The sequence below is a fragment of the Limulus polyphemus genome, unplaced genomic scaffold (assembly GCF_000517525.1).
Source record: "Limulus polyphemus unplaced genomic scaffold, Limulus_polyphemus-2.1.2 Scaffold549, whole genome shotgun sequence".
Taxonomy (NCBI): Eukaryota; Metazoa; Arthropoda; class Merostomata; order Xiphosura; family Limulidae; genus Limulus; species Limulus polyphemus.
Genome location: NW_013666159.1, coordinates 231,971 through 246,537, shown reverse-complemented (window position 1 = coordinate 246,537; position 14,567 = coordinate 231,971). Strand labels below are relative to the sequence as shown.

At 28.3% G+C, this 14,567-nt stretch overlaps 1 protein-coding gene across 1 annotated transcript in view; it reads right to left on the bottom strand.

The window, feature by feature from the left end:
• The window catches only part of LOC106459035 (serine/threonine-protein kinase MRCK alpha-like), a 135,974-nt gene that overhangs the window by 58,990 nt on the left and 62,417 nt on the right, over positions 1-14,567 (bottom strand). Inside the window, exons 17-23 of the mRNA XM_013918606.2 lie at positions 10,905-11,046; positions 8,003-8,046; positions 7,185-7,290; positions 6,156-6,280; positions 3,260-3,374; positions 2,109-2,257; positions 993-1,108 (exon numbers count right to left, since the gene is read on the bottom strand). Of these exons, the coding sequence (XP_013774060.1) occupies positions 993-1,108; positions 2,109-2,257; positions 3,260-3,374; positions 6,156-6,280; positions 7,185-7,290; positions 8,003-8,046; positions 10,905-11,046 (797 nt within the window). The remainder of the gene's footprint in view (positions 1-992; positions 1,109-2,108; positions 2,258-3,259; positions 3,375-6,155; positions 6,281-7,184; positions 7,291-8,002; positions 8,047-10,904; positions 11,047-14,567) is intronic.

The window sequence follows — 14,567 nt, the reverse complement described above, 5'->3', positions numbered from 1 at the left end:
TATATATATATATATATATATATATATATACATATTTCATTTTTCTAGCATAAAATTACACATAATGAAAATATAAAAAGTAAAGTAAACAAAAACAGGAATCCTTTTGTTCTAAAAATTTAAAAGTAAGAGTAATATTTAGGAGCATATGCAATAATACTTATTTAACTAAAAATTAATACAACTGGAGGGTGTTAATCAGTGTTTCATATGACACTTCAATTAGGTTCATTGTTTCTTATACCATGTGAGAATTATGTAATATACCAAAATTCATTCTGTCTATATTATGCACATGTCAAACATACTTATTATTTGTATGTGCATTATATACAGGATTATTACACATAAAATTTCATATTTAAAATGATTATATTTTAAAAACTTCTTATGCTAGGATAAAAGTTTCACAAAAAGTACACTAAGGATCATAAGTTTCATACAGTTTGGCTATAATAATCAGGATATTTAAAAACCAAATATTGTATATCTAAATTGCTTTTATCACAAATTAGCATTGATTTCTTTCTTTCTCCCTCTCTTTTATCCGAGGTGGTTGATTTCAATAAAATGCATGGCAGTGTACATGATGTATTTAAGATAGGCTTGGAATGCTAATCAAAATGATAGAAAGCATGTTTAACAACTTCTGCAGCAGTTTCTAAAACACTCTGCAACAAATTCAAATCTTTCTGAATAAAACATACAATTCTCAATGTGCTTCTGGTGCAATTTTATTCTTCTTATGATAAACAGTTTTTAAGAAATAATAATTTGATATATGGTGTTTTCTTTATAATCACCTGTAGGTTAAATAATGTATGAAGAAGTTAAATTTTTAAACAAAAAAGCAGTACATAATAATCACAAAACTTACATATTAATTATCTCTTATAATCTTCTGTCACTTGTTTCATACAAGTTACCTCAGTGTAAAATCTTCATCAGGATATTACTGAAAACTAATAAAATGTAAAAGATACTGAACTTACATCCATCTCCTAGATCAAGTCTATCTAGCTTCATTTCTAGTTCTTTTATACGAACATCCTTCTTCTGCATTTCCAGCCTGTATATTTCTTCCTTCTGTCGACTTTCTTCTAACTCCCTGAAATACAAATTCACATGTCAGAAATTATAAAGCTCAAGTAAATATTACAATAATATCAATAAAATATAATTACTGATACAAACAACTGGAGTCAAACTTCTTGGGTTAGCTTTTCAAAGTATTAAACTCACACTTAAATACATCAATGCATTAGTAATTTACACCAAACTTACACCAACAAACATATACAATACATGTTGTACCTCCTTTAAACTCTCTCAGATAATCTTAACATATTAAAACTTAATCACAAAAACATTAACAATACATGCAGTAGTTTCTTCAAACTCTCTTACATAAACTTTACAATGTACTGAACTTACATCATGTAAGAGTCAATACAAGTATTACACGTATGTAAACTTTTCAAAGTATTCTCATCAACCTCTACACAAATATTAATATATACATTAGCTAAAGCAAATTTTCTCAATTAATTTCTTAGAAATCATTAACTTCGAAGCTTGAATATCTGAGTGTATTAATCATATTACATTTTACTTAGAAACAGGAAACTATTACTTTCTCTTAATTGTGACTAAGCTTTCAAATAGTTATCAATAAAACAATCGTGATTTGTTCTTTGTACAAAGTTAAAAAGAAAAACATAGATCAACTTAATAGGGTGCACTGAGAAGTTCCAACAATAAAGTCTTTAGTTTTTGTAAAATTGACTAATATAGTTAAAATATTAAATCTTATATAGCCTTGACAGCATGAATAAGGAAGATGGAATGGACAATCATTCAATAATTGTTATGTGCAAGAAAATGTATACACATTTTTTATTGTCTTATGCAAATAAATAAAAATGTATACAAATTAGAAGCACATAATCATTTTGAAATACCTTATATTTAATATTTGCTTTAAAATATAACTTATGAATACATTTTTTGATATATTACCATTAAAGACCATTATCAATTTTTCTTAAGAAATACACCACATAAGTTGAAATTTACATTAAACAACTCCATGCCATATATCCACTTACTTTTGTTGTGCCATGTAGTCTCCTCGGACACGGCTCAGCTCTTGGCTAATTGCTTGCTTGGCTTGGATCTCACTGTGGAGATTAGATTGTAGGTTCAAGATCTCCATTTTTTCCATTTTCTGTGACCTGCGGTTTTTCCAGTTCTTTTCCTAGATAAACAATTTATATAGTAAACAAGCAATATGTTGTAAATTAAAAGTTTTTGGACTTTTTTCTCATGTGTGGGTAATTGCTTCTACTGAACATTTACACCTGTCTAACCAAGGCTTTGTAAAGGAGTCCAAAGCTTTCTTCAAATAAATATTGGAAACAAAATCCAAAAGTTTGATTAATGTATAGTTTTAATAAATAGCCTACAATTATAAATTACATACATTTTATTTTTATTAGTCTGTCCCCCCTCCTCTCCATTCAGAATAATATTTTGATCTTCATTCAAAAGAAAACTAACAAGAGGAAGTCTATTATAAAGTTCATTGCTAATTTCAGCCATATTTAAGTCTACGAAAAGCTACAGAAACTTCATTAATAGTTTAGTATTCAAGAAACATCTACCTACATATTTTGGAATAAACAAATAATAACTTTCCATTTTATCAAAAACTTGTTATTAGAGAGTAACAATCCTCAAACCAAAGTATATCATTGTTTTGAAGAGCTCATAATATTTGAAAAAAAAAGAAAAAAGCATATACAATTTATCTTGGGTTAAAATAGACCAAATAATTAAAAATAGCTTTACTATACAAGCAGCATTCTTTCATGTGTAATGACATTTTGAAATTTTTAATGAATTACATACGCAAAAGATTTCAATAAATACACAGTTTCAATTATTAGTCCCATCCACTGATGATTACAACAAAAATTACTTAAACACACACACAACAAGAAATTATTTCTAATAACAATGAACATGCTGCATTGAAACTTCTTTCAAAAAGAATTTAAGATTAAATTAAAAGTAACAAACACTAGATGAGAGTCAATAACATTTCTATTCCACAAGACATTTTACAATGGTCAAAGTTCTGAGATATGTATCCTTTAACAAGAGTTTTAACCTTAGGGTAAAGATAGCACACTTGCACAAGCAGACACAAGATTTTCTGTAATCTTTGACATCAACATCATTTACAAACATAACTTACAACAGTGCCTGTTGGAGTTGGAGGAACACCTGTGGTTTTCAGGTATTCTAGTTCTTCACTCATTTTGTTAGCCAATGTTTGTAAGTAGCCCCTGGCATCCTTCTCATCTTTCACCCTGAATAAATACAAATATTTTGATATCTCATAAAGTTTATAATATCTGTTACTCACGCTCATTCTAAAAAAAAAAAAAATGGAAATGTTGAAGTAAAATTGCTGTTTTTAAATCACTGGTGCAAGTTTTCATTAAACAAACAGAGACCTACAAAACATTTGCTGTCAAATTAGTATATTCATTGCAACAGTACTTCTTTAAATACAGGACTGCTAGAAAAATATAAAAGAATTCTAATTGCAGACACTAAAATTTATAAATCCATTTTTATTACGCCTTTATTAAGTACAGCCTATATTCAATAGAGAAATAAATTAACACTATAACTTGTGTATGTTTTTTGCTTTAGTTTAATTAGGACTAAATTTTACAGAACTTAATACTATCAATAAATAAGCTTAATGTTATTCTATGATCTAACATTAGACCTTTTTATAAACTTTGATAAGCTTTTAATATACTGTTGTACGAAATATCTACTAAAGTATATTTACATCTGTTGAAATGAAGTGCACATGCATGTGTATATAAATAGTAAGGTGCATGTGCATTTGTCAGGACAGACAAAACTGAATATTATTACAATACATTTATCAATGATAAATAATTAGATATTTAACAATGATGCATTAAACCTGCTACATTACACTTTATAACATTAATGATAATTAAATTGCTATCACTAGAAAATCAAAATCAGGAAAATATATATTACTTAAACTTCTCACTTTAGATAAGACACATTGAAGCAATATGACTGAATCATCAAACTTACACATACTATATATGAAAAAAAAGTATAAAATATGAAAAATATTCATACCAAGAAACAAGTTACATATTACAGAAGTTTCAATGTAACATAATCACTTTCATTAAAATGCAGTTTACAGTTAATAACTTACCATGATAAAATCTAAAATAAGCAAAAATAACTTGTTAGAAAAACAAAAGTTACTTAGTTTTCTCTTATCATTAAAACTGCATTTTGTTCACAAAAAAATGTTTCCTCTTAGATCAGCATGTCACTGAGTTAGAATTAAAAATGTCATGCTCCTAGTATAAAAATTGACTACAATCACTAAATCCCAAAACATGATCTACACAAAATAATTATGAACAGTTAATAACCAATAAATAATTAATCATGTTTTATCCTTTAAGCAAACCTTGTTAATAAATAACAAGTAAATCACATATATATTAATAAAATTATAAATAAATAAGAGAATATGGCATTCAAAGCTAAGCAGAATATGTAAATGTTTTAAATGTCCAATATGTTCTAAGCCACAACAAAATATACAAGTAGCTACATAATATTTAAAGAAACAGGAGCAAATTTTATGGAAATATTGCTCATTCCAGGTATAATGGGTAACATTCATGGTTCATACACTTTTAATTAGATGAAATTCCATAATTTTTCCAAAACTTTTTTAAGAACTTTGGCAAACTTCCAGGGCCAGACAAAAAATAATTGACAGACTGTATATTAAAATAACTAATATAAATGTTTCCTCCTTTCTAGATTTTCTTGCTTACAAATAGAATAACAGTACAGTAATATAAATAACCGAATCATAAGATCATGACATGCTTACAAGCACTGAGCAGCAACCTAATTTTAGAATATCATTGCCATGACAATGGATTTTAAAGATGAAGGGCTTGGGAAATCAGCTTTTAATTTTCTTGAGAATTACGCTTAGTCAAAAAGCTAGTTAAGTTGAAATTTGCATCATTGTTATACATGTCAAATTCATGAAATTCACATAAAGGCTTACTTGCCAAGTTAGAAAAGTATAATAATAATAGTATATAAAAAAAAAAGCAAGCTCTGGCCAATTTTTTACTTGCAGTGGGCATCTCCAGCACAGTATTTTTTGAGTACTCTATCTAGCAAAAATAAAATTCAAACCTGTATTCTTATTATTCTTGAAGCAAGAGAGTTTCCATTTATTCAAAGTTCTTTATTCTCAAATTTGTCTGATTTAGAACAAACCCAGAATATTTGCACTGTTAATATCTATTCTCTAACTTTTATAATTTTCATGTTTCATGATGGAGAAAGTTTCAGTTAATGTATGCTTTCATATTGCTAATTTAGTATAAAACAAGTTTGTGATACTAAAGAGAATGAAATGAACATTCTATGTCAAATCTAAAACAAAAAGAAATAAAAAAAACAAAAAAAAACAGAAATAGTAATTAAACAACAGTCACGGTTTTTCACACTAAATTGAGTTGTCTTCAGCCTCAATTTATTTACAACTGTGACCATCAATGTGATTGGGATTACTTCTGCTTGAAACATTAATAAGTTTCATATGATGCTCTTTGCAAACGTTTTGATGAGAGACGATATTTACATCATTATCAAGACAGAATACGCAATCAATGAATAAAATACACTGAAAAATAAAACAAATATGTATTATTTCAATAATAATGTGGTTAAAACTATTTTCCCATGACATTTCAAAGCTAAGAAATATTGATCAGGTTTACTACACCTTTCAGACCTAGATTTATAATTATGCATTTTCAATGACTTTCCATGTTTTCAAGCACACGTGGAACCCCGTGTTTGAAAATGCTTCCTTGCCATTTCACATATTCACCTAGAGTAACTGACTGTTATAGAGGTAACATTAGGTGCTGACAAATAGGGAGATGTAATGCAATTCTTAAAGGATTTAATCACTTCATTAGGCTTCCACTCATACCTTGAGATCAGACTACTTATATATCATTAAACATACTCATATATAAACATACCATTGGACAATCTCATTAATCTGAGCTTCCCACTGGGCTATTGCATCTTTCTTTTCCTTTAATTCAGCAAATTCAGCTTCTAGATTTTTCTTTGATTCTTGTTCTTTTCTTATAGTTTTTGTTAACTACAAATATACAAAATTTTTTGTTTAAGAAACACCAAAACTGTAAATGTATAGAATAATAAGTTTATTCTTTTCTTTCAGTGTTCAAAGTTTTAAACAATTTCACTCCCACCTGAGATAAATAACTGCATCTTTATTATATTGTTTTAAAAATAATTTTGAAATATATCTCAAAATCTACACTGCAGAAAGTGTTATTACCTGGTGAATCTCATCTTCCACTGACTACATTTTATACAGGCTATAAATTTGTTGTTTTCATTAAATCAGAAAGTTATTGAATCGTTCAGTGCAAAAAACAGGAAGTGACCATAAATACAAATAAGCAAAAGATACACAAAGGACATGTATTACATCTTTAAATTTTACGTTTTGTGAATGAATGTGTAAAATGTATGATAAGCCAAAAAGAAAAAGTTAAAGACCACAGAATACATATACACACACACACACATACATGTATATAAATCCACATCCAGTTTTTAACTATGGCACAAGTTTTCTTTCTGTTTTCTGACATTAATGTCAAATAAGAAATTTACACATAAATCTTTCTAGCGGGTGCCAGTGACACCTACACGAGAGAAACAAAAGTAAAAATTATCTTCTATCAAAACTTTTAATGGTGGTAAAAAATCTGAACCCTAAAATTTGTTTTCTGTAATCTCAGTATGCTTAGTGCTTAAGTTAATAAAATTAGGCTAAATAAATAATATGCATGTTTAAATAGAAATGTACAGTAAACACTGGCATTAAGTACAACATTGACATTGATGCACAATGATGACAAGAGAAAAAATTATCTCAATAAACTTTTGGGTTTGGACTGATCATAAATAGCATATATGAGATGTACAAAATTATACATTATCTAAATGTATTTTTTCATACTAAAAACACATACTATCTCTCTTTCTTGTGTTAGCTTCTTATTCTCTTCCTGAAGAATTAACTTTTCATGTTCAAAAGATTGTTTCATGTCATTTATTATCTCCTGGATTTCTACAGCACTGGAAAGAACAAATTAAAGAAAACTGATACTCTTAACAATTGACGTGGAGTGCGATTAACATTCCATCACAATAGAAAAACTAACAAATATAATCAAGAGATAAAGAAGCAGAAATATTCAATAATACTTTTGATATTGAACCTTGCAAAATACTGTCACAAAATGTTCAATTGTTTCCTTGATTAGTCATTATTATAAATCTATTTACAAAATAAACTAAATATAAATAATATTAAAACTTTAAAAAATCATACATATATCTACTGGTACATTGCAATGTACCATGTGCAGCTTTTATTCAAAGACATATCTATCAAATTTATTGAAAACTGTTTATATTCACCTTTTATTTGTTTTTGCATGTAAGACAAACATGACCAAATCAAACAACACAATACTACAGACACTAAGTTTTGGAATGAACTAAAAATAACTATGGAACAATATTATGGACTCTGAGTATTAAATGTAACAGCATAAGACAGATTTCACTTCTTACCCAGTACTTTTTGTTTTCCTATTGTAAAAATGAGGTGCTCCATGTAGTACAGTTAGGGACATTACACAAAATTCAAATTCTTCAATTTTGAACTCAAACTTTGGTTGTTGTAATAAAGATATGAGTAAACATTTGTTTATGCAACTTCATAACAATAAAACAAAATGAATAAATATGAAATCAAATAGAGTAAAATCTAAAAAACTTTTACCTTTCTGATCTGGCCTGCTCTATTTTCTCTTTCAGTGTTAGAATCTGTAATTTAAAAATTTCTGTTCCAACATTCTGAATTACTTAGCATCCTAAAAACATAATGAATTACTTAACATTCTAGTGTTGTACTTTTATATAGAATATTGAATTCTATTTATTCCAATAATTTGTATTAAACTACTTATGCCTGTGAGCATAAACCAAAATTTAACATTACCTGACTTTTTTTGTATAAAAAACTTGTAATGTTTACTAAAAATCTTGCAACTTTTGAGAAGACACACTAGCTACATTAAAAGTTATAGTATGGATACTTTCACGGTTACTCGAAAGTTGCAAGGACATTCAAGGTGACCGAACCCATATCGACAGTTAAACACAATTCCAATTCATGTAAATAGGTTAACAACTTAATGGTATTGCATACTGCTAAACTGTTTTAAGTCCATATCTAGTAGCTTCTGACAAACGTAGTTAATTGAGCAAGTTATTCAGCAAACAAGTTGTTTTGAGCAAATAAAAGAATAATGAATATCAACTCGCTGTAACTATTTTTAATAAAGCAATCTTACCCTAAGTAACTTGTAATAAATAAGCAATATATTAACTTAAAGATACACTATTATTTAGACATACAAGAACAACAGGCATCACTATGGTTAGCTGTGTAGCCAACAGCTACCATGCTGTCACATATGAATATGAGGTGTGTACAAATAGAATGCATGAATACCATTGGGCACAATCATGCCAATGAATGTAGTAATATCTAATATTTCAATTATTTAGAAAGTTGGAACAACCAAAATAATAATAATCTGAAACACTAATTTTAAAATTATTAGTTTATTAGTTTTATGACATGTAATTGATGCTCATGGGTAACCAATTACATTTATTAATCAAGTTAATCACCCAGCACTATTGTAAGCAGTATGTGAATTTTTGTTGAGAAGATACTATGGTCTGTTGGTTGGTTTTCTGTACAGTATAGACCATCTGACAGAGGAATTACAAAATATAAACTTATCAGTTTTTTTTAAAGGAGAAATTTCAAGTCACTGAATATTGGACTTCCAAATAAAAGAAATCTCATCAATGTAACATTTTCAATTGTGAAATTCCTACAGTGCTTTTCTGTAATAATGAGCTTATTAGCAAAGTTAGAAACTATTTTAGTATTCAAGGCAGTATTGTTAGACTGAATGTAATGTTTGTTGCTAAACTAACAGTTATTTAAATATAACGGAAGTTAAATAACTTTTCTGAGATCACAATGGATAAAACAGATTTAGAATGGTAATAATGACAAATATTATTACTAATAAGTAAACCAAGATCTTTGTAAGATGTTTGATACTTATCTAAACTGTAAGAATGACTTTCAGTAAAAAAATGAAGTGTAATAAAACAAGATGGTCCAAAAGTTATTTGCCCCAAAGCAGTATATCAATTACTAACAGAAATGCCATCCTACGGGCACTGTTCATTCAGGATCTTGCTGAGCTGAATGGTGTGCTCTTCTGTCATGAAATTGCTCCTGACTTCTTTTAACTGCATCTTGGCGAGTAATTTGAAGTGATTCTGTATTTTGGGTTCATTCCTAGTTTTTCTCACTGGATCTTGATACAACTTGTTGAGCAAGCCTATCTCTTTCTTTCTATAACTTGCATCCTGATGTTTCATTTTCTTTCTCAAAGTTTCAGATTTTCTCAATAATAAGTCACATTTTTGATCACTTTACACACACATTGAAGTAAAACAATTTTTGTTTAACTTACAAAGATTGAGTTACTACAAAATTCCTGACAATTTGTGTGCAACGAACTCCGTACGAAGGACTTGTGATTCCTTTGGTCACAGAACAATTCAATTCACATCGTATGCTTGGATTCTCCAGCAGAAAAATTCACTTTTCTTCAGAAATATCACAATGATTCTCCACTAGGAAGTCTCACTTTGAAATTTTGCACTAAATGCACTTTACCACTATTTTAGAAGTTTTATTATAAATTAATTTTGTTGTTAATAATATATGTACATTATTAAAAAGGAAAGAAGTACCATTTCTCCATCAAAGAAGTGATTTAGGAAAAAATGTTATAAAATATAAGGTCCTATTAATTTTTAAATTTTAGCAGGGGTCTATTTTATAACTGTTTATTTTGGCACGATTTAAAGCTGTAATTGACTCTTTAAAAAAAAAAGTACACATGCACTGAATAATTTTTTTTATTATTATTATATATATAAGAGACCAAATTGTAATGAAACTTTGTTAGGAACTTCCCCTTATATTATAAAATCATGCAAAGTTTCATCCAACTCGGACTTAAACTGTGGGAGAAGTTTCGCAGATAGACATACATTAGCCTCTTATCTACATAATTTTTAATTTTCATTTACTTCAGGTTAATGTACAAACATATGTGAAAAGCAAATAAACTTAGCACACAAACTGGGAAAAGGCCAATGGGTTTTTGTCCTAAAAATCTAATGTGATCCAAACAAATAAGCCTTATTTTTGGAACAACTAATTTTCCCTGAAGACAAGGGTGAGGTTAATATTTTCAGAAGTATATTAGTACATATAGCTGGACTGGATGTATTTCATATTTTGTGAAAGCTACATTTTTGTTAAGACTGAAATATTTTATGAGAAAAAAAAAGAGTTTGTTTATTCTCTGAAAATATGATGACCCATACGAACTTGATTACTTTTTCTGTTTGTTTTTGTGGAAAACTCAAATACCAATTAATAAGCTATTTTTTGATATCACTGTTTAAGAAAACATTCAATATTGCACAAAACATTCTCAAATTGTTGTTACTGAATGTCTGAAGAAAAACAATAATAGAATGTAAACACTTAAGTTATACAACTCAAGTACCTTCCATACCTCTTTTTGTAAAGATATATTTGTGGTCTCAGTTTCTTGCAATAAATCCTTCATATTACTTATATCAGCCTTAAACCTTGCCTGCTTCTGACTCAGTACTTCTTCATGTTGTTGCTTCATTGTTTGTAACTCTGCTTTCAACCTGAGGATCATAAAACATCTTTTTATAAGAGTTGCTGTTTCAAAGACTGTATTATTAAATTAATTTTATTGTTTGTTTGTATTTTAGCACACAGCTTCACATTGTGCTATTTGCACTCTTATCCATCACATAGATTCAAATCCTAGATTTTAGCTTTGTTACTTCATAAACTTACCATTGACCCAATTGGTAAAACAAAATACACAGCTTAGCAAACTAATGAATGAATATTTGCTGTAAAATTCTTATCATTGCTATAAGTGTAGCTACCAATTGACCACCAATTTTGTTTTCATTCCTTTAAGTTGCACGCTGAATCCTTTTCGGGCCGCACCTTTTTTTCACTTCACACCTTATACACACCAGATAAGAAAGTAATACTCGACACTAACCAACATTAACCTTAGTATTGCAATCCCATTATTCAGAACAGACATATACAGAACCAACCAGATTCTTTAAAATATATGTTGGTAGTTTATACTTTCTAAAACATTGTTAATAGCTTCCTCTATACTAACGACATGGAATTTAGATTAGCAGTTTCTTGTCATCACCCCCAAGCAATCAGTACAGTCGTATCAAGCATCATTATTTATGCTAATTGCTTAAGCTAATATCATGTGTTGCTAAACCTTATTTAATTAGGTTAATTTCATAAAATTTAGTAAATTTGTGCTGAAAAGTTGGCAATGAATAATCAATAATAACCATCCACCCGTATGATTCTTTTTAAAACTTGAGCTAGAAATTTCTAATCTAGTTTGCTTGGTCTAACCAATACTATGTATCTGCACATTCTTTCACCATATAGTTTTGCTGCTCTAAATCAGCCGATTTTAAGCTGAGTGATAAAAAAACTAAAAATTGTCCACTTCTACTCTTAGGTGAAGCTGTAATAAAAATGTTAGACAGATAGCTCCCATGACTTTTGTTTTTGTTGAATAACTTTGCACATGTGTCTTATATTTACACCAAATGAGTCTCTAATTGTAGGTTATAAAGATCTATCAGTGTACCAAATTTGAAAAAAATCCATAAAAGTTAAGTATGTTTTTCTATGATGTACTTTGGTGCAAAGAAAAAAAAAGTAAAGAAACTCAATTAAAATTGGAGATGTTATATCTCAAGTATTTCTGAATGGACTGCCTTAAAATCTGCTATGTGAAGTAAGAGTCCAGTAGAACACATCCACTGAAAATATATGATAGTTTGGAATACCACAGTCTGAGCTACAGAAGGTATGAATAGAGAAAAAATATACTTGTATCTTATAACTTTTTAAAACATGTAACACTCACTGTTTCTTAAGAAGTATAGATCTTTTTTCTTTTCAGTCTTTCAAGATGCATGAAAAAATAACACTATATTCATGTTTTTTTTTTATGATATAAATAATGACTAGATCCTTAACTTAGATTTTACAACCACTAGCCAACTCATAAAAGGCTTGATTTTTTTATTTTTTGGAGATATGTAGTCTAACTACTACCCAACATGAACTTATTTTTTGCCATTTCAAGCCTGTTCATACATTTGTTTTAGGTCTTTTACAATTCATCATATTCAAATTGTTGAAAGAAGTAATTTAGAGCATTTCTCTGCTGTTTGTTGAGATTGTGTATTCCTGATGAGCTCTACACAAACAGTTGAATTACGATAGTTGTTTAGACCGTATTTCTGGACTTCATTGCCATTTGTTATCAAAATTAGTGTGAATTTTTTTGTGAATCACTAAGTAGAAAATTAAAAACATAATTGTGATTAAACAATATAAACTATTGTTGTTTCTATCTGTATACTTTTATATTTTATGTAATTTTTTTACAAGTTCTAGGGCAATTTATGTAAAAAATGGGTCTTTAAAAGTGTGTATATGGATATCAAATTTTCCTGTTTATAAAAAGTGCCTAACCTTAACAAAATTTCAAAACCTATTACTGTTGGTTTCTTTACAGTATAAACTTTAAACAATCAACTATATTCTACAAATTTTACTGAATATTTGCTAAATAATTTCACTTGTTCAAGGTGAATAACTGGTATGGAAAAAATTACATTAAACTCAATTTAAACCTGTCACTAAAGTTTAAAGTTCATTAAGACATATTTTGCATATAATATTTTCAACTATAATGCTTATACTTTCAAATCGTACTGTGAGTGATTAATTTACACCTACTTTACTAAATATAATTCACTTATTGAATTGATTTAATTAATGTATACAGTATTTTTAAATAGAATGTATTGGGTTGGTGTTTCTAACAAGAAAGTTTAGCAGTCTTTAACACTTGACTCTTTTAGTACCAGAGAAATTAACTTAATTATTATATACAGAAAACAAAACTGAGTACTAATTTTCTCTAAAATTCATTGGTTTTACTGTCTTTTTGTTTAAAAGGTTTACACCCTTATATTTGCCTACCTTCATCCAGAGTATTCAATTCAATGAAGGTTTATAAAAAATAATCCATTATGTGATCAAACTTCACAAAGGTTAAGCTTTATTATTTTGAGTACAAACAAGATGTAAAGGAAAGATATTGATGTACCATTACAATGGCTAAAAAAAGGTATGATAACATATGAATATGACCAAGCACCAACTGTAAACAATTCTCTCACAGTTACGTTAAATACTTATATCCTACACTTCCATCAATATTTTGAAAACTAAATTTTACTATCATTAAGCTACTGAAACTGAGTATTAAAAAAACGACAACTGCTATTCTCATCTATCAAAAAAATCACATACTATTCATACGTCAAGACCATGAGACACTACGCTACATGTAGCTCATGGAAAAGGTCAAGTTAAGTGTTGTTTCAAATTGGCAGAAGATCAAATATATCATCTTTAAAGTTTTTCAAAGATATTACAACAGCTATTTGATGCAAAACATTAGGAAAAAACTGTACTAAACATCCAGTACATGCAAGCTACATGGACAAAATCTAAGAAGTTAACAACAATTGACAAAAATAATTCTTTAAAACTGCAATAAGCTATTGAAAAAAGGATTCCGTATATTACTCATACAAATTACAGTACTTCAATTTCTGGATTTTTCAAGATAGAATCAATGCACAGAATATTTTATAAAGTATAAGTAACATGGATTTAACTGCTGTCTAATTAGATAGTTTTAGTATCAGTGCTAATATCACATTTCCAATTATTAATCAAACATAACTCTCATTGGAAATAGCTCTTACTTACAATTTTGATAAAAACAAAACATTCTATTTAACAGCCAAATAAAAGATGAAACTGTGATAAGAAGTGGCTAAGTTTATCTATACTTGATATAAACAAATATGTCCTAATTTATTTTATCTCTTCCAATTGCCTTATAAACATAGATTTAAGAGTTCACATTAAGATGTGACATATTTTGAATATACTAATAACATTCTAGCTATTATAAATTATGTTAAATATTCAAATTGGATGATGAGGAACCCACTTTGAGACTAATAATGCTTGGAGACGGCTTGAATGGGTAATGAAGAAA